The following is a 21,285-nucleotide window of genomic DNA, read 5'->3' on the forward strand; positions in this document are numbered from 1 at the left end:
CGTGTCTTCCATCTCACTTACCTCACAGTGTTGGTGGTATTACAAGGGCAGTACTTGTCACAGATGAGGCCATAGAGGCCTGGTGGACAGAATCTCTCTTGGCAATTAGGGCCTTTAAATCCTGTTTCACACAGACAGGCTCCATTGATGTGGTGGCACTTGGCTCCATTCTGACACTCACACCTGTGGTTACACTGTGGCCCATAGGTGCCCACTGGACAGTCGTCCTGGCACCTGGACAACATTGACACAACAACACTTTCTTTTAATTTGTTGTTCTAAAAAGTCAGAACATGAAGGTTTGAATGTAAAATGTCAACCTCTGAGATCAGACAAGAGACTTAATAAATGATAAAATTTTACAATATGGCTAAAATGGACACAAAATTTGATTTAAAACGCAACTTAGTATGCAAATATTAGGTGACTACTAATATCCTTCAACTATTATCAAGAATCGTATGTCAGAAAAATCATTTGTTTACTTTATTGATGAAACGTACTAAAAAGTCGTCCTTGAATTCAAACTGAGCCAAGTAAGTAACTGAACTAATTGAGGATATTCTTTTCAACAAATGAATACATTTTTATGAATCATATAATTTCCTTTAAATAACATACTGTCCTGCATTTTTGCGTCCGAACCAAAACAGTGTACGTTTTTGTAGTTTTTGTGTAAGCAGTCAGAACTTCATATCTCTGCAGGGGTTGGACTCATAATCCTCATCAAGCACAGAAATGATCATTTCTGAGGAGTGTCTCCAAATGAACTAGCACTGAACTAGACTAAAAAGAGCTTTTTTTTTCACTTTAATGTAATGACTTAACCATATAGTCCCAGAGGAGGATAAATTTCAAGTCTAACAAAGCTATTACAAATAGCTCTATTACAATATAAAATGGAAGAGTTCTGTTTCATGTTCATATTCCCTGAAGTTTAGTTTTATCAGGCGACAATGGTATTATTATACTAGACAGGAGAGGATGAGGGCAAACACAATTTCAGATTATTCCTGCCAGATTAATTCACCTGCCACCGATGAAATGAATGAGGGCAATTTTCAAAAATAATAAAGTAAAGGTTTTTTCTGGGAAGTGTTTCCATCCAACAGACAATTGCTTTAGCTGTGCAAATAAACTAAAGCAGCTCTGGGCTCTTCTGCCAGCCGCGAGGAACTTAAAAGAGCTGTGGATTTCAATGAGACCTTAATATAAACCCATTACTTATAATTAATGAGCAGAATCCAAACAGCATGTAGCCCACGGTGAGATCAATGGTCAAGCTGGGAGAGGAGGAGGATGAAGGCTGAAGGCATGAAACCTTGCTGGTCAGTAAGACGTATGAGATTAATTAAACATAAACAGCCCTCTTAAAAGCTTCCACTTCACCTTCAAATGGACTAATGGGCATTTATGAATGCCTATTTCTCTTGAGTGTAAGATTATTCTAGCATTTCTTCTCTCTTTTAAAACAGGTTTGCGCCTCATTTAGAAGTCAACAAAGAGAATAGGTCAGTGAATGAAACCGTTCCTTTGGATTAAATACTAACATCAATAAATCATTCCCCTGTCTGGGATATTCTCAAAGTAGGAGAACACGCGAATCAAAACCGACCAGTCCGTCTGTCAGATGTGTCACAGCTGTATACCTGCGTCCGCTGAAGCCAGCTGAGCACTGGCACTGCCCGGTCACGTGGTCACACAGTCCGCCATTACGACAAGAACAGTCCTTGCTGCAGTTGATTCCGTATTTCCCAAGAGGACATGGTTGAGCACATACCAAACCCTGAGAGAAATAGTCAGCACACAACAATCAGAGACATAGCAGCCTCTCTAGGACTGAAACACTTGGGACTAAAGCAACAATCCAGTTAGGACATGTAGATGATTCTGATCTTAATCACATTATCAAGGCGCAATGTTTACACCTGATTAATAGCACAATGAAGTTCTCTGGAATTCTGGTAGCAGCCAAGCTGCTTGATAACACATCCTCCAGTGCGTTTAGCAAATTGTTTGCACATGATGTGTGTACAGAATAATAGTGGACAGTTGCCATTAAAAACAACCTGTTTTTATGAGGACAACATTCCAAAGAATCTGAAAGGAAATCATATATTTACAGCCATTTTGAATTATTTAATACACATGACTCAGCTACTGAACAGGACAGGTTAAAAAAAAAAAAATACACATGACCAAAGCATTTTTTTTTCTTTTTGCAACAAGTCTTTAAAAGATACAAAAAACACACAGTACTCTGGGGGGAGATTGGCCTGCAGGTGGTGATATAATAATCATTTTGTTCTTGGTTTATTCTGCACCTCCATCAACATTGGTCTCACCATAAGGGTTTAGAAAATTTCCACCACTTGAATTGTTTCTGGAATAGTTTATAATGCGAAGATTTTTTTTCTCATTCATCACATTTTCCAGACAGAATATCCAGCGCATCCTAAAATAAAGTTAGAACGTTGTTTTTTATATATCATTTTCAATTTTGCCACAATCAGCTGATCAATTTCCTTTGCACTGCTCCTACTTTTTGCATCATCATTCGAACATCACCATCTCTACTTAAGCCACCTACCGTCCAGCCGATAGGACAGGAACAGTCTCCGGTGATGTGGTGGCACGTCCCTCCGTTCTGACAGGGGCAGCGCTGCTCACACTGAGACCCATGACTTCCATAGGGGCACCGCTCTCCGCAACTGTCATCACACAATTCAAGAATCAGATGTGTCAGATATACATGTCTGCCTGCAGCTATCTAAATCAAGAAAACACTCAGACAAAAAGAAGGCACTTCTTCTTTTCTTTTTCTTTTTTTTACAAACATCACACAGAAAGTTGAAAAGGAATAAGTATGTTGCTGGAACTCACAAAGCCCCTGTGTAGCCCGGTGCACAGATGCACTCTCCTGTTTCGTGGTTACAGGTGGCTCCGTTGAGACATTGGCAGGGTAGTTGGCACGCCTTGCCGTAGTAACCATACTCACAGGGCTCCTCACAACGCCATCCCTGGTAGCCATCAGTGCAGACACAGGCGCCTGTGATGGGGTTACACTTAGCCCCATTTTTGCACTGGCAGCGGTTACTGCAATGAGGTCCCCAGTAGTCGCTCTCACAGCCTGCAGGCACAGAGACAAGTAGCATCAGACAGAGCAGAGTAAAAGCATATTATGCACCAGCCAACACCCTTGAATACATCTGACATCATGATCAAATAAAAGTAATCCAAAGTAGTTGTTTGAGGTATTTCTTAGTTAATAATGTTAGCCCATAAGCTTGATATTAATAACATTCATCTTCCGCTAAAAAAACCAAACCTCATCCATATTTAGATTTAGCTCAGAGGTTAGGTCCCATATGTACATAGATCTCTTAAAACACATAAAACACATCGGTATCTCCCCCATCATTGTACCAACTTTAATAAATATTCTGTAAATGTTCATCAACATGACAACGATTACAGTTTTATCCTGATTGAGGGATAAAACTGGGCAGGGTCATGGACAGACAGGGTAGCAAACGTCACAGAAAGAATCACAAGACGAGGGGCTTCATTCATCCAACTGATGTACATTTAGAGCTCCAATGGTATCAGCCAGCACACCCACATGGGGCCCATCTGGGATACCCAACTGGGGCCCAGAAAACTTTCTTCTCTGTTCCCTTGGAGGCATCACATTAGGCTGATGATGGGCCCTAGATGGGCTCCAAAGAGTGTGCGTAACGGAAAAATGTAGTCTACTTAGGACCCATGCATTGTCAATGTTCACCATGTTCAAACACCAACCCCCTTTAAAGCCCACTCTGAACACATGCCCAGTTGGAGCCCACCTACTGTGACCCAGGTGAAACCCATCTGAGCCTCACTTGGATGTGTTGGTTGGTCAGGGGACAAAGCTCAGACTCTTCAGCTCCAACATCAAGCCTATGCTACGGATCAGAGGTGTGGAGGACAACCAGGACCTCAATGAGCTGGATTTTGAACATCCACCGACCTTTTTTTTTTTTGGGGCAATTGGAAAAAAACGTATCAACTAATTCTGATGATATTGTGTTACTATTCTCTATAAAGAGCTGTGTGGAGGTGAGTGCTCTCTAGTCATTATAATGCAGCTTGACTCTTGATATCGGCAGCTCAATGCTGGTTTGTTAAATTTCACTTGGATCTCTGAGTATTCTGATAAATGTTGGTCTCTCTGGTGAAATCTAACAATCGCAGTTGCCACATTAGTTTGTCTGATGCTCACTGGCAATAAACAAACCCACAGCACAGAAGAAGCAGTGTTAGAGTTGTTTTCGTCCTTCTTCAAATATTGACTCTTTCTTCATCTTTGCAATTCTGGGTCTTTATCACACTGGCTTAGATTCTGAAATACAAGTTAACTTTGCAAAAACATATGGTGCTTGAGCACTAAAAGAGGAACTAAAAGTTCTCTTCCATCTTAACCATGGGTGATAAGAGCTACTCAGACTTAATCATATAGTGAAATCCAGCAGGGGAAATAATAATAATAAAAAAAAAAGCTGTTATGGGCCAAAAATTCTCAAAAAACAACAGAGTTTTGAGCTAATTCTTATTGTTTGCCGCACTCTAAGCAGTCTCTTTTAAAAGGGGCTTATCAGACAAAAGTCCTGATGGTGCTTTGGTGAAATAAAGTTCAACTAACAAGTAAAATATGATGTTTGGTGAATATTGGCCTGAGTTTGTTATTGACGGGCCTGTTGCGTTACCATCATAGACAATAACGACATGAAATTCCACTGCAAAAAGGGAAGTAAACAGTCACACAACCTGAGAAGATACAGGCGGATGCAAATATTAAGAAGACTAGGATTTTGCATTTTTATACATATACATGTTTTTATTCATATATGTTGTGCTGCTGCAACTTCAAGTGAGAAGACAGACGCTGTTGCTCAGTTGTAAAATGGCCAGTTTTCAAACTTTGCTAAATTCACAATTAGCTCTCTAATTGTATTGAACATGGAGTAATAGAGCAGAAAGGTTCAATTAGACAGATCCCCTGTGATGACTGTGCAAATACCCTGCAGAGCTGGCATCCTTCACCAACAGTTAGCAGCACAATTAGCTCTCCCAGCTGTATTTTTATATTGACACTCCAGACAATTGGCAATGTTACACAACTCGACTGCTTTACATGTGTTAATGTAAATAGCCTTGTGGTATTACCAAATGGTAATATAAAACAAGCAATTCCCACATGTCACAAGGGATGGGTCTGTTTAGAAGCACTCGATAAGTCACACAAATTGCAAGCCAAGAGTTAATCTTTCAGTGTAAATAAACAAACATTTTTCTTATGTGAGGAACAATTGGCACTACGCTAAGCGGTTGTCACTCTCACCACGGTAATTGTTCTTGTGAGGATGTAGTAGTGATTGGTATGGACTTTTGTCTCTCCATCAGCAGCTGCTGTATTGCCTCACATAAAAGCCCAGCTTGAGGCCCAGGTCGGCTCAGAAGCAAGGACGGCGAATATTCCACTATTGATTCGCACATCATCGGAGGCTTACTTGTAAATGTAAAGACACTACGCCCCCTCCTTGTACACACGCTTGCTAGCCAGAGCTGTGATCAGCCAGAGTGGGAGCTTAATGAAACCCTGTTTCATGGCCGATAGTAAGGCCTGTTTTTCCAAGTACACAGCAGGAAGATGATCAGCCCTTTGCTGATACAGACAGGTCTGCACAGAGGGGGTCCTGAAACACTGGGCTAATGCAGTATTGCCTCCGCAGCTGGACAGACTAAGGGCCACATTACAGGGCTCACATTGATTTGATCAAATCTGCTCCTGGCCTTGAGTCTGGCATGAATGAGTTCCCTGAAGGTTGAGCTGCTGCCACGCAAACGACCCCGGCACATTAAATCTGAGATGTGTGCGGGTGGCCAAGGTAATAGATGAGGATTTTAGCAACAACTTGGTTTAAGAGCCTATAAGCACTCAGACTTTATTCCATCACAGAAACAGGCACTGCAACTAAACTCACCATCACTGCTCTGTTCAGCTTCAAACCTTGATCACATTAATACATCGCGCATTTTCTATTTGAGTAATTCAAAATATGATGTCAGTGACCCAAAAAAAACACCCTGAGCAGAAGAGAAAAACAGAAATAATTTGCAGACTTTTCTGGTGCTTAGGAGCTGAACAAATGCTACCATTTGAAGTTTTAAACCATCTTTAGCTTGCAGTTAGAGGCCTCAGCACATTTAGAGCAAAGCCCATTATCTTGCTGTCTCTCTACAACACAGAGGTTCCTCAAACTTTACCCAGTAGTCTCTTGCTTCTCAGTCCTGACAGCATTTAATTGTGATTTAAAAGTCAGAGTTCATGATGAGCTGTCGGCAAAAAAACAGACGGAAACTGAAAAAAAAGTTGCACGTTGCACGAAGACTTCAGCCTCTAGCGAGTGCAGCTAAATTGTGCGACGTGATGAGGACTCCCTGTGGGTTGTGTCCGTGTCTGCAACAAACAGCACACGGGTCTCTGAAACCAGAGAAGCTGCAATCCAACCCATTAAGTGATCTGGTCTGGGTCAGTGAGCCTAACGAGAGGACACACACCAGTCAGCTTGGACCCTCAGAGCTCATAATGCACAGAACGTGGATAACCTCACATACAGGGAGAAGTCCAATCCCAAGGTGCTGTGTATAATCCCCTCGGCTGGAACAAAACAGATCACACTGTGGGGTAGGAGCAGATAGTAAACTTCTGAAGGTGATGTCCAAAGAATGGGTTGAGAGAGCCAACATGTTGGTGCTGAGCTTTGAAGTGTGCTCAGGAGTCTGCATGATTAGGGGCTGGCTGCAACAGGATTAAGACCGAACAGCTTTCAGCAGCTGACTTCATTCACAGAAGTTCTCCTGAACTCGGCCTCCTCAGCAGAATGTTTGACACTGTTCTCTAGAGGGGGAAGTCAGTGCCACAGAAAACTACCATAAGCTTCTCAAAGCTAAATTCAAAATGAGGGGCTAAGTCAAGCTCTTTAAAAACGGAATATCTCTCTGCATTCAAATGGCATTCGCATTTCATACTTCATTTATTCAGCTGGGCAAATACAAACCAGAGGAATCAGGTCTGGACTGCAGACAGTCACTTGCATCTTCAACAGCTTTGATTGGAGAATTATTGCTGTTGGAATAGTTGGTACGCAGCCCAACTTCACTCGCCTCTGCCCGAGTCACTCACTGTCATGAAGCTATTAATAACACACACTCTTGACACTTGAGGAATAATTTAACTCATACAAGACATTAGAAGGCAAAATGCTCTGGCTCCTGAGAGGCTTTTACTCCTCGCTTACTCTTTAGCAGAGCTTCTGGCAAACCAAATCAGCATGACTCATTGCCTTGATGAGTCTCCTGCACTGCCTCATGAGCAGACAGCACCTCCAAGTCATCTGAGTCATGCTTTGTACAACCAACTTTATTCCATTTTTTTTTCTTTTTCCTTGACAAGTCTACATTTTCAAATTACACTCCATGACCTGCATGAGTACGAGCAAGTAACAATTTACACATGGCATGCAGAGATAGGCTTTCTTTAGATAAAACGTTAAAAGGATCCTTTTTTTAAAGGAACAATGAAACAACTCTCCCTGCAATTTAGCTGACACAAGAATATGTTATATTCTGCTCTTCAGTCATTATGAGCTATTTGTAATAGGAGTTATTCAATAAAAGGCAGACTCTACATTCAGCTATTCATCATCGCTCCCAAACTCAATCACCAGACTAATAGAGTGAAAAGTAGACAGGGGGTCTGGAGGGAAAGTGATGAATGTTGTGTAAAATGGTAAATTTGCATTGAGTGATAAATGTCTCTCCATTTTGTTAAACCTGTGGCTGTAAAATCTGCCAATCGACAACAGGACAGGCCCCACTGCCCCCTTCGTGTTCTGCAGACATCTATTGCGTGGTTATTTATTTCGTTCACAGCAGAAACATATATTCTCTGCCTACCCGAATAACTACAACCAGATAAAGCAAGGAAAATGTATAACCTACAGAGGAAGCGCTGGCCAGTCATGAAAACATGTTTCAGTACTGCATCTCCTGTTCCCTGCATCAAGTTTTTGAAACATACTTTAGTGTTCTGTTTAGCTGTAGGATGGTAATGCTAGTGACTTGGTAGAAATATTGCATCGTATAGCAACACAACATAACTTAATGGAATGGAATGCTTCACAGTGCAGCATATTTGCAGCGCAACATATCAGGATGTAACATATCACACGCAACGTATCACACGCAAATTATATGACAATTTATTGCAATGCAACATCACAACACGTATTGCAACATGTGTCCAAATGTATCTTGTGGCACATAAAACACATCAAATGACCTTTGATGTGACCCTTTTCAAAATGGAGGTGGAATTCTTAAAAAAAAAAAAAAAAAAAGGTCTGATGGAAGGATAATAATGATGAGGCCTTCTGCCCCGTGTGGTGATCATTAATAGTGTTAACAACTGATAATGTGCCAGTATGACGAAGCAAAAACATCTCTGATGAATGATAATGCCAGTCTAAACACATTGCTGTGAGCTTGAGAAATGGATTTGTAAGGACACAGAGAAGAGTGCCAATAGTCATGAGGGCAGTTGTGCTGAAGTGGAATAGCAGTGAGCTGCAGCTTTTGTTGTTGGGTGTTCTGTTTGTCCTGCCCTAATTCATCTTCAGTGAGACCCTGTGTGATCACATTCCCCTGAGGCAAAGAGACTCTGAACACAGTTTGCTGCAAAGACAGCTCAGCATAATGCGCCATGTAAAACCTGGGATCATCTGAAGAGAGCAGATCTGACTGTTGCCTGTTTGAAACCCCAAAACTAATGAGTGAATAACTTAATTCATTTAGGACATTGTGTTACTGATCAAAAAGCCTTAGTTGGCTGTTTATTCCAAAGAGGATCTGATCATTTGTCCAAGTTCTATTTAGGATGTGAACCTGGATCAATACAGGCCCTGCAGGTGCCAGCCGGCTCCTTGGCAGCTCCCAGGGTGAACAGGGCCAGCGGTTGACCAAGACCAGGTTCACACTTTATTCGAGACAATCCCACTTGAAGCTACTTAAAATAATGGCCCCTCTTTCTAATAAAGCTGGCTGTGTTGAGCAGTAACACAAGCAGACTGTGAAAGATGCTTTTGCCTCCGTGCAGTAAACCAGTCACTTGTTCAACACAACCTGGCACAGCTCATAAAAGCCTCTGTATCAGCAAATTGTTACACAGCCTGCTGCACCTTTCAATTAATAATTTACCCTTCCCCCTGTCCTGCAGAAAACAAACCCTTTGCTCTCTCTCTCTCCACAGGACAACAATAACAGAGCAATCAGAGGAAACGATGGACCATTTTCCACAGTGATACACAAATAAAGTCAGCTAGTGCTGCATCATACTCACTCGAGGACATCGGTCATGAACAACTGTGTGGCAGCTCAAAAACAATGTCAACCTGATCAAACTAACTGTTACCATACTTAATTTGCACACATTGATTTCCTTTTTTCAATTATTAATTCTAATTAGCATGAAGTAGAGTGTGCCATGGGGCAAGAGCAGTCGATGTGGAGGGGCATGGTCACAGCGCAGAGACTAATTCATATAATATCAATAGCGGCACCCCCATCAGCATCATGAGAAAGTCATAGAATCCTCAGAGGAGCACTTCGGAAAGGTTTGCTGCGCCGCTATTATTGCCACAATATTTCACAACACTGAAAGAATTTGTTTCCTTACCCTTTCCTTCCACCAGAACTGGATAATTAGTTCAGATCTACAACAGAGACCAATTTGCACCCTCGAGAATATGAACTAAAAGAGAGTGCAATTTGGTAAAAAAACAAAAAACAACCCAACATTTTCTCGAAAGGTCAAAGGATAAAATTATAAACTGCATGACCTAAAACGTTACGAAAAAAAAAGATTATTATTTTTCTCCTTGATTCAAATTCAATTAAAGACATTACTTTGTTTTCTATGAATTCTTTTGTGCAATGGACAGATACTCAGATACAATCCCATAAAAAAAAAAGATATCGTATAAAAATACGGAATAAGGATAAATAGAGTCACAAATAGAGGTAATAGAAAGAAACACAAACAGTAGAGTAAAAGAATCCAGTGGATGGATGGAGTTCGGTTAGCATCTAGATGCTGCACTTCTGGCTCTGAGGTGCAGGAATTTATTTTGATAAAAGGTGATATGTATTAGTGAAGGGTGTACAGACTACCTAAAAAAAAATAATGCAGTATAATTTGCTGCCACTGGTGCACTGATCACTTTTGTTGCTGGACATCTGTAGAGAATATAAGGCCAATTTTACTTTTCATTTCTGATGATGTGAAATCATGTGTCATCATAATTTTTGTGATTATGATTGATGATCCGCACCGATGAGCGGCCCCTCTTTGCAAATTATCGTGCTTAGCTTTACAGTAATGATGAGATTCTTCAAATTAAAACCTCCTTTTAGAAGAATGCTGCAGGGACTTTTTGTAGGCCAGCTTGCAAGATACAGTAGCATTGACATGGATTCCCTACACCTGAAGATGTGAACGAGCATCCCGTGACTTCAATCAGCTTTGTGAAGGTGATCGACTGTGACCACCTCTGCCGTCATGTTGAGCCACTTGTTAGAAACTATTGTTTTTAAAACACAGACAGTTCAAATATCTTGAACAGTTGTATTTCATGAACAAATGTTCAAATGAAAAAAATTCTTAAGTTTGACTAAACCACAGATCTTATTTTAGGCATTTAACTGAAAAACCATTAAGAAAAAAGAAAGGCTGACTTAGCAGATATTGTACAGTGATAATTTACGACCGGGTTTTACGACTCGGTTAAAAACCCTCTTTACTAAGTTAGTATCAACTTAGCTTCAGATCCTTATTGTGGTGGGGAGGTTTGTGTGACCCTGGGCTCCTTGAGGGATAAACTTACGAGGTAGGCTCCAGGTGGTGAGCAGAATACAGTTAATGGTCCCCCAAGTCGAGGGTTTGAGCACATTCCTACAAAATCATCACCACTGTAGAAACTGAGAGGCCCCAAGAGCCAGCGAATTGCTAAAGTGCTAAAATGGGAGATGGATTCCAAAATAAATCTTTAGTACACTTGCAGTATTGAAGCCTCGACCTGGAACTTCCTCATCTCTTTGAGGAAGAACTGCAATTGTTGGCCTTGTTGCTGAAAACAAAAGTTCAATTTTGAGCATTTAGCTCCTAAATTGGGGCAGTGAGATTATTTCTTTTTGAGGATTTTAGTCTAGATAGTGAGCACCACCCTGGATTTCCTTACTGAGCTGTACTGTAGGTAGAATCAGTGGGAACTGTGTAATCAGAGTACTTGAAGCTCCTCAGAATCTGAAATCCCACAGTTGTCTGTGTACAGGATGAGGTGGACCGGTGAGCTAGTCAGTAGATAATTTTCTGTCAGAGCAGTGGTGACCTTTACGTTTGACTTTGAGAAAAGAGGGGATGAAGAGTATGAGGTGAGGGTTGACATTCATCTGAAGGAGTTTGTCTCCCATTAGCTGAGGTTGCCCGGAGTTAATTGCACTTAAGAAATTCACGAAAACCATCCTGACAAATGATTTGTACCTCTCCACTTGTGTGTGTTTGTCGTCCAACAGAGTCAGTCGTGCTTCATCCACACTTCATAGCTGCTTGTAAGCAAACTGGAGTGGGTCTGTGAGCCCACAAACCTCCCTGTGAAGCTGTGGGAGAATAAGCCTTTACAAGCTCTTCATCACTGGCGATGTTAAAGCCACAGGGTGCTAATCACTGTTACAGGTGGTCTGGTGTGCTCTGCTACGGCTGTGAAAATAATCTGAGGGTTCTTTCACCTGCACTGTCGATCATGTTGAGTGCTGCAGTGAGTGTGGCTAAAACTGGCTGGAACTGTGACTGATTTTATGCGTAATGCAGCAGCAGGTCTTAAATGAGGAACTAAACGAGATCATTTGCATCTGTTAAATGTGTTCACAAAGAGTGAATTAGTGCACTTTTATGTGCTTAGAGGGAGTTTCTGTGTAAAGCAGAGAGTCATGGTTGACTGCCTCTGCCATTCTGCTTCTTAGACTTGTTATAAGTGAGCCATTAACAACTACAAGACATCAATCATCTACAGTATGTACAGTGCGTGCCACGCTGCTGTTCTGAAAATGGCAGGTTATAAAAGCAAGGTTTGCTTGATGCATTTTCAAAACAACACAACACAAAAAATGTGTACCGGCCCAGCATGTCAGGCTATAATGACATTATAACATCTTACCGCCTGAAGCTGTCAGGACAAGCTCCTCCAGAGTACTAGTGCACTGTGCATTCAGCATCGTGTAACCAGGAAGCATTCATCTTAGCATATATCTGTCACATGATATGCTGCCCAACATCCAAACTGTAATGTGCTTTAATCGGGCGCTGAAGTGTTCCATGATTATCACGAGTCTTCATTCTGCCATGAGGACAAAAGAAGCTGAAATAAATGTTGCTTACAAGAGAAAACAACGCTTTTCTTCCCGTATGGCTTCAAATTGGGTATTTGCATCACAGTTAGATCATTAGTGCTGACGTGAATTATGTTGAGTCGTAAGTGGCACGTCAGGACACCCGTGACGGCTCCCCTACGGTTGCGTGACCACCTGAGATGTCAGCTGGTTTACTACACACAGCAATCTGAGAAGTAACCTTTAGAACCTGTTCGGAAATGGGCAAGAAACTTTTAAAAGAAAAACTTTGCAAGTGATTGGGTGAACCATGTGTCTATCACTGTTCATCATGGGCCAATTTCAACCAGTCGCAACAGCTAACTAACGTACAAGCGCAAAAAACACCTTTTCCGCCGAGAAAAATCAGTGTCATCTCATGATGTCAAGGTAAGCAACCACTTGTCATCCAGTCAATTACAAAGGCGAGCAGACCGAAGCGAAACAACACAAGCCAGAGATTAAGGCTGGTGTCTACTTTACCTGAAAATTCTCCAAACTACTAATTACCCACAGCCCACCCAGTGCCAAATACCCCCCCCCCCCCCCCCCACTTAAAGCTAGAAAGTTGCAGAGTAAAAGTTGGCACTGAAACAGTGGCTGTAATCAGCTTTAACACACGGGGAAGTATTTCTTAAGTACAAAGGGCAGCCAAAGCATCTGTAGAAAGCACATAAGAAAAATGATTAAAAATGTTTACACTGAAACTTATCAGGAATTTCCAAGTGTTTGTATATAACTGATATACTGACAGCAGTGAAACTGGTCCTGCTGAATGGGGAGATTTTTGATGATGCACAGTATTTTCCATCTCAAAAACATGAAATCGTTACTGTTCTATGTTAGCTTAGTTATTGTTTCAGCGCTATTAAATACCGGACACATAACTGAAGTTGTGTTTTTAGCCTAAAACCTTAAAACTACGACCAAACAACACTTCTAAAGCTGAAATAAAAAAATAAAATTGTGTAACTTAGTGCCCGTCCTCAAGATTGTTTCTTTGTAGATGGTTTTTATTGTTGGCTGAAAAATGTGTTTCATTTACAAGTAGACCAGGAACCAGAAGGAGTATGAGGTTGTAAATTAAGGGTTGTTTTTTTTTTTTATTTATCAATTTGATTATTTGAATTAACTGAACCTATTCAAAAATTCAAAGACTACTAAAACTTACTAACAGAGAAAGAATCTAAGAGTAGTGGAAGTTATGACCCGGTAAAGTTTCATTGCCTTTTCTAAGTTAATTCGGGGGAAAGAACCCATTAAACTGTGGGGCATTTTTTTTATTTCTTTTATTTTCACATTGCAATATTTTATGACAACTTCATTAATTTCCTGGGAAGTTGTAAAGTGAACTTCATAAAAATGAAGGCATATTTATTTAACATATTTAAATAGTGTTTGAAATATATCTGTGTGTATGTGTGTGTGTGTGTGTGCGCGTGTGTGTACATGATTTCAGTTTTAATTTCATGTAATAGAATTAATCACATTATTTTTCCTGTTAGTATGCCATTGAACATCTTTCTCTGCCGAGTTAAAAAACTCTATTTACTCAAAATTTAGATTTTTATCTCATATGTGGCAGTGTGGTTCTGTCAAAAACCATTACCACAAACATGGTTTAGTGCAGAGATGGACAATCCTCCACGTTCCAAATTAATCCAAACAATACAGAAACATATGCATACACAAACATGAGGCTAATTGCTTTTTAATGATCTCTCATTATGTTAATGCTCATCATAAAGCCATAAAAATCTTGGAGGGAGTTTCTACCTGCCTAACCGCCGGTACTGCCAACACACACTTAGCGAGGGGAAAGTTGAGCGATAAGGACTTCCGTCTACTCAAAGTGAGCATCTGTACGACTATCCTGTGCAATTAAATCATCTAAACTGTCCAGCAAAAGACCCTCAAAATACAAGAAAAGTATAAATTAACTTTCTGATGCATAAGATCCTGTAGTTTGAAAACTACGGTGTTACGTTCTGCTTAATTAGGAATGAAAAGCAGCGCAATAGAGATAGATAGCTGGTGCAGTATGAAAGGACAGGAAATCATCTCTAGCTTTTGATTAACACAGCAAAACTGTAGATTAAGGCTTCCCCCCCCCCCTTTACACAATCATCTCTCCAGGATAATGTGGCTCCTTCAGAGAGTTTCCTATAAGAAAAAAAGAGGAAATCCTGGAGTTCAGCTGAAACGAAGTGCTGCCTGTGAAAGTGTTGTTCTTCCTGTCTCTGAAACTCGCTGGGCCCATGAATTATTCTCCCCGTTTCTCAAAGTCAAAGTGAAGTAAAGATTACAACAGCAGCTCAGGGAGAATTTTGTGTGTGTTTGAGTGAGTGAGAGAGAGAGAGAGAGAGAGAGAGAGAGAGAGAGAGAGAGAGAGAGAGAGAGAGAGAAAACTGAGAGAGGAAATTAATCAAGTTTCAGTATGTCAGCAGGGTCTTAAACCCCAAATCACAGTCCACATGACATTTAGTATGAGTGAGGGAATAATGTTTCAAATATTAAAACAGCACAACAAATTTAATCACTGGTCACTTTTGATTAAACTAAACAAGCAGAAGACAAAGAAATCCATGCAAAACAGTCAGAGTGAGTGCAAGGACTGGTGATATCGATCCATGGACCTTAACCCTCTTTTTATTGTTCAGTAGCAGAGGGCGATTTTGTCATTCATACTAAAGTATCCCAGCGCCCTGGATGAAAGTGAGTCCCTGGATCATACCACAATGTTTAAAACACAAAGCTGAGAGAATCACATGATCAAGTTTCAATCGTAATTTCTCAGGGGGGTTTCAACACTTTGAGTACATCAGTCAGCATTTTCTGTCTTTCATCCAGCTAAACTCAGTTGAAAGGTCTGATGTTCACACGACAGACATGTTAAACCCCTGCCTAAACGTAACTCTACAACAATACTTGGACGAATCTTTTTTTTTTTTTTACATTTTTTCCCATCTAAATGAACATTTTTAGTGTCTTTTTTGTCATTTTTACAACAACAATCCAGATTAGAGCCTCTCAAATGCATCTTTGTATCTGCTAATGATCGCATTTCCCCTTAAATTTCCTCTGATCTTTATCATTCAGATCCTTTTTGTCGATGTCCACTTAGTATGCCCCCGCTATGCGATAGCGTCTCTTTGCGTTTTGTCCTTTTCCTTTTCCCTCTGTGGCAAAAGCCACCAATTTAATTGATTTTCTGTGCTTTTAATGTCTGCATTACTCTAATCAGAGACAAGGAGAGAAGAGTTGTTTATCTCAACCTTGGTCAAATTTGTAAAGGATATTTGTAGAGATGTTAATTCTTTGAAAAAAAAAATGATTCGGCAAGATCTTAACCTGCGCTTTTATTGATCTGCTAGTCAAAGGTTTTATTGATATTCAAGACACTGGTGCTTGCTGACTGCATGTTCTTACAAGATAGTTCATTATTCCTAATGTGAGCGCACGTCAAAGATACCTGAGTGATTCTATGTCACAGACGAGATCAATGATTCTATGTTAAACAATGTCACTGTGGGTGAATAAATTAAGTTTGGGGTCATCTTGCTTTATGGCTGAATAATATTGAGATGCTACCGCTGGATGAGTCGCCAGTCACGGACAATGGAAGATAGGGCTGCCATTAAAGTGAGGTGCAGGGCATTCTGCTATCTCAGACAAACAACATGCAATATAACCTTCTGAGAGGATGGCACAACTGCAGGCGAGGCAGAACACAGTGGAATGCAAAATACAACCCCAAATACCCTAGGGCCTGGAGGCAAATTTGATTAAAAGTTTGTTTTTCTTCACTCTCAACAAACGGAGGAGCTCGTCGATGCGGCACTGACAGTTAATTGGACTTGGCAGGGCCACAAGTTCATTCGTCAGCATTGTGTGGGGCTTGCCTAGGAGGAGCAGGACAATCGATGTTCCTCTGGACGGCCTGTAATCACTGCAACACTCCAATGAAGTCCAGGGTTAAACATCAGGAGATTGCAGGGGCACCAGAGGATCTATGAAAGACTGCTAATATGCTCCCAAGCAAACCAAGGACACTGCAACACAGCATCTGAAGAACTCAAATGCCAAAAAGAAAGGGCTTTCTCACAAGATTTGAAAGAAAAATATCTACAACATATTAATTTCTTTAAGAATACACTGAGTCACAAGAAGACCTTGGTTTATTTTATGATGGGTAACTGATAATGGCCTCAGACTGGAGCACCCATAGGGATCATGGAGGTACATATGTCAGAAGATGAAGAGAGAATTTTTGATTCACAGCTTATGATGCTGATTAGTTTTGTGCTGCATGCTCTGTTACTGATAAACTTTGTGCTGTGTGTGGTAGGTGATTGGTTGATCACTGCATGTGGAGAAAGCTCTATGTGTTTGGCTACGGCTACAACAAAAAGACAGCAGTCGGCTGAGGACAACACTCGCTCTCCTCCTCTTCCAATCCAGCTGCTGCTCCCTCAGTCTGCTGCTATCGTGACTCTGCCCCGGATCAGCAGAGACACGATGGCATCAGACTGAGTAAGGTAACCCAGACGTACTCCCAGGGAACCCTGAGGTCATTCCAGCCCAGCTCGCTCCAGCACATTCTGAGTCAACCGAAGGGCCTGGTACCATTCCCGAGGTGCCCAAGAGGGGTCCTAATAAGACACTCAGCTGACTCCACCTGACATTAAGGAGCAGCAGTTCTACTCCAAGCTCCCTTCTAAAGTCTCTAAAGTCTCCTGACTCTATTTCTAAGACTCAACCTAGCCACTAAGCAGAGGAAACTGATTTCAAATTCTTGTGTTCATGATGAAATTCTTCCAGACACTATCCAAACCTAGTCATCAATCACTGGTGAGCGCTTTGCCTTCCAGTTCCTGGTGTGCAAGTCCAAAGGCCCTGTCCCCATCCTTCATAGAACATTGAAGAAGCTTTTCACCAAAGGCACCTCCGTAATATCCGGAGCCTTTATCTCGTCCATAGTGGTGCCTCACTACCTGGGACCTTCTCAGCTACCTCAGAGACCTTCCCCAGAACCATCCAGCTCTGCCCTCTCCATAGGCAACTCAGTTGGGTTGTCAGTCTTCTTTTAGGGGTGGAGGAAATGGAAGGAGTCATCAAAGGTTACCCAAATATAAATTGATATTTTTTCAAAATAGAAATGACTTATTTAGTTCATCAAAACAAGTAGAGATTTCTTGTTTGTGTAAATTACAAGGCACTTTACTTAGTAGGACAAACTATAAAGCTCCTGCCATTCTCGTGCTCCTTGCAGTAACACAGTCTGTCAAGCTCAAAGAGTTTTGTTTTTTTTTAGCATTACTTTTACATGGTAAAAATGCAAAGTAATGCAGCAGTTACAGGCTGTGTGTAGTTACCACTTTTCTCCTGTATTTGCATGTATGCAGATTAAGCACCTAACCCTGAGATGACCTCTGTTGTTTCCCCCACTGTGTCATTATGTCTCTTTATCCAAGTGAGGTCCTGTCACTGTCAGAGCCTTCATTTGAGAAAATCGGTGTTACAAAACATACTTCAGGTTTAAACCCCAAGTGGGTTTCATTAATCCTGTTGGTACAATGGCTAGCAGCTAATTAGCATGCAGCGTTATCATATCAATGCTATGCTTGTGTGTGTGTGAGAATATTAAACACAAAGTGCCGCCAGGGAGTTGATAGGTGTTTGTGAGAATGTGATGCATTGTAAATATACGCGTCTGCTTAGATGTTGGGTTTACATAAAGAGGGGTTTTACATTGAGCCAAAGGGTAAATCTCCGAGTGAGCAATGAGGTCTAAACATTAAATGGCCATGAGACTGACATTTCAATTATACTTGTTTTTCCTGCTTTGGTCAGGAAGTAGATATGTTCCAACTTCCAAGTGAACATGTCAGTGCTCTACATCATGACAGCACCCAGTGGTTGAGCTGGTTGGCAGCTTGCAAAGTGCCTTCCCCAAAATATATGAGTGTACGTGCATGTGAATGTGTGAATGCAGCCACACTGGAGTGCTCTGAATTCTACTGAGTTGAGTCTATAAGTAAGGACCATCTCCTAAATCCAGTTAGATGGGTTGAAACTGTAGTTATTATTTTGGCCTTGATCCATCAAACACAACCTTTGCTTTAGTCTGCCTGTCCAAAAGCATTTGTCTTAATGCCCAACACATATAGTACTATAACTCACTACTAAAGTGTTGTACTTTAACATTTGGTTTTGAAGGTGAGGGAGAGAATGCACACATCATTCTATGCTGGGGTCAATGCTATATTTGTGTCGTAACTGTTTGTTTCTTATTACTTTTGTCTCATCATGATGTACAATCCTCAATAGTTCTGCTTCTTAAAGCTCCTGAAACAAAATTTCTCATTACATCAAATCCTGCAGAGCAAAGTTTCAGAAGTCCACAACAAAACATACAGTATATCCGCCTTAACAAGGAGGAACAAGAATATACTGCTTCCATTTTAAAAGGTCGGGGGGGGGGGTATAGGGGGAAAAATTTCCTTGAAGACTTAAAGTAGAAAATTTAGCACACGGGATAGCGTTTTAACACCAAAGCACTGTAAATCAAGTGTAAAAAGGGATGCCGACCACACACCAAACTGTAAACAGGTCATGAAAAGCAATGATCAGTAAAAAAAAATCTATTGATTTTTTGGAAACACACTTCATAAACATGGTGATGGGCCACAAAATCAAGTGTGACTTACAGACTGTGAAATGAGCCTAAAACAGCATTGCTCGACATTAGTATTCAGGAGATGTCCTATCTCTCTAAACTGTTATCATGGCATTTCAGCTATTTTAGACACACTGACCTTCTCTTAAGGACAGGAGATAAGGCTTTTTAATGTCCTTATTAAATCACGCCATCTATGCAGACTCTCAGAGCTGGGTAGGGTGTTCCAGAAGCTCTTAATTCTCCCCTCTTACAGACCAATGACAAACATCAATGTGATAACGACCAGTACAACTGGAAATTGTACCTGCTCCAAATGATTTTATCATGCTAACGGTCTCCACTGTATGCCATGATATCTATCTGTTTTTTGTTCTCAGGTCATAAGCATGGAAACAACCCATACCCCCCCCCCCCCCCTACACACACACACACACACACACACACACACACACACACACACGACACGACACTCCAACCGCACACACACGCACACAAATTCTTGAGGCATTTCCCCAAAGGTAATGGAGCAGTGAGCTCTCAGGGAACAATAAATCCTGCTTAATGGGATGGCACACAAAATCTTTGGAGCAGCGTAAAGTTAATCTGCATACTGGGCCGATGAGGCTAATATGTACAGAAAATGTTATAGAGCTACGTGTGTTAGATCAGATACTCTTGCAAAATCCCACCAAAAGAATGTCCCGGTCACTTCTAATGTGAATTTTTTTCATTTAATTAATGAGCAGCTTGCGTGTCACCAGGAGCAAAAATAGGCTGTCGGCTACATGTGCCGCATTTTATTTGGATGATGTCTGAGCACAGTGATTTATGCAAGACATAAGTCACATGAGCTAAAAGAAACACAAGGACAGATTTGAGAGCGGCGCTGTCAAGAGCCTCATCCTGAAACATCTCTGTCAGAGACAGAGCCAACATCAGTGTCTGACTCCAAATTATATAATCAACTCCTAACCCGGGTTTGGCTGCAGTTGCCGCCACTAAATCCACTTGTGTCCGTGGTAGCATCTTACTAATGACCAGTTTCTAATTAGTAATTTAATAAATTGAGCTGCAAAAATTGGAATTAAGAAAAACGATTATGTCTCTACACTGACATGGCCATATGAGCTTTTAAAAAGTGTTAGCTATTATAATTTCTTCAGTTCATAGAAGCCGTAAGAAGATCCCTCTCCCAATATGGCTTCCGATGGGAGTTACGTGGGACAAAATCTACCGTCCTTGTTTTGTGAGAAATTTATTCCAAAGTTCATCTGAAGCTCAAAGTCACAGACTGTTTAATACAAAAGTTTGTCCTGAAAACACTGACTTTGGAAGACAACTCCCTTGAGTTGTCAACTCAGACTGCCGAAGCCTAATATCAACTTGAGGAGGGTTTTGTTTTTCTACATCCAAGGATCTCTTCTACTGGCCAGTAGTAACAATGACAAATGATTAAAGAAAGCAAAAACTTTCAATATTCAATATACGTGCATATGCACCCATCTCATTACTTTTTGTTATATTGTTGCATCACTACCTTCATGCATGGGAACTCTGTGATCGGTAAGAATAAATGTCACATACTTGACAGGATATAAACTGGCGGTGATGCTCCCCATGAGTATAACATATACAAATAACATAAAATAACAAGAACAAAGCTCTGTCAACACAGCAGGGCGCAGCCTCTCGGATACACATTCACAAACACACAGAGGCTGTGACTATGTTTCACAAGGCTCAATAGATGGGTCCAGCTTCTGTCCCCTGGAGAAATACCATCGCCTGGGCGCTGTGATCTGCTAAATGAATGAGGCATAGACTGTCACAAGCAGCAAGGAGCCTCACTGAGAATGACACAGAACATTTACCATTCTCTCTAAATGTCTTTTTTTTTATTCTGGTGTAATGAGGAATTCGAATGATTTAGAAGTTGATGTGGAGATCAAATCCCACTTTTCCATATTTTGGGGATCTTCTCAAGAAGTGACTTGTTGCCTATTTCTGAGAAAAATGGAGAGGAAAAAAGATGGGAGACAAGAAAAGCAACATTTGGAGTGATGTGTTGAGCAGGAGTAATT

At 41.0% G+C, this 21,285-nt stretch overlaps 1 protein-coding gene across 1 annotated transcript in view; it reads right to left on the minus strand.

Annotated features, from left to right (window-relative positions):
* The window catches only part of megf11 (multiple EGF-like-domains 11), a 78,655-nt gene that overhangs the window by 26,668 nt on the left and 30,702 nt on the right, over positions 1–21,285 (minus strand). The window contains exons 8-11 of the mRNA XM_086209089.1: positions 2,884–3,130; positions 2,591–2,711; positions 1,650–1,786; positions 22–234 (exon numbers count right to left, since the gene is read on the minus strand). Coding sequence (XP_086065215.1) covers positions 22–234; positions 1,650–1,786; positions 2,591–2,711; positions 2,884–3,130 — 718 coding nt within the window. The remainder of the gene's footprint in view (positions 1–21; positions 235–1,649; positions 1,787–2,590; positions 2,712–2,883; positions 3,131–21,285) is intronic.

This window comes from Aulostomus chinensis, chromosome 7 (assembly GCF_037954235.1).
Source record: "Aulostomus chinensis isolate RoL2024-O1b breed Wild chromosome 7, RoL_Achi_v1.0, whole genome shotgun sequence".
In the NCBI taxonomy this organism is placed as follows: domain Eukaryota; kingdom Metazoa; phylum Chordata; class Actinopteri; order Syngnathiformes; family Aulostomidae; genus Aulostomus; species Aulostomus chinensis.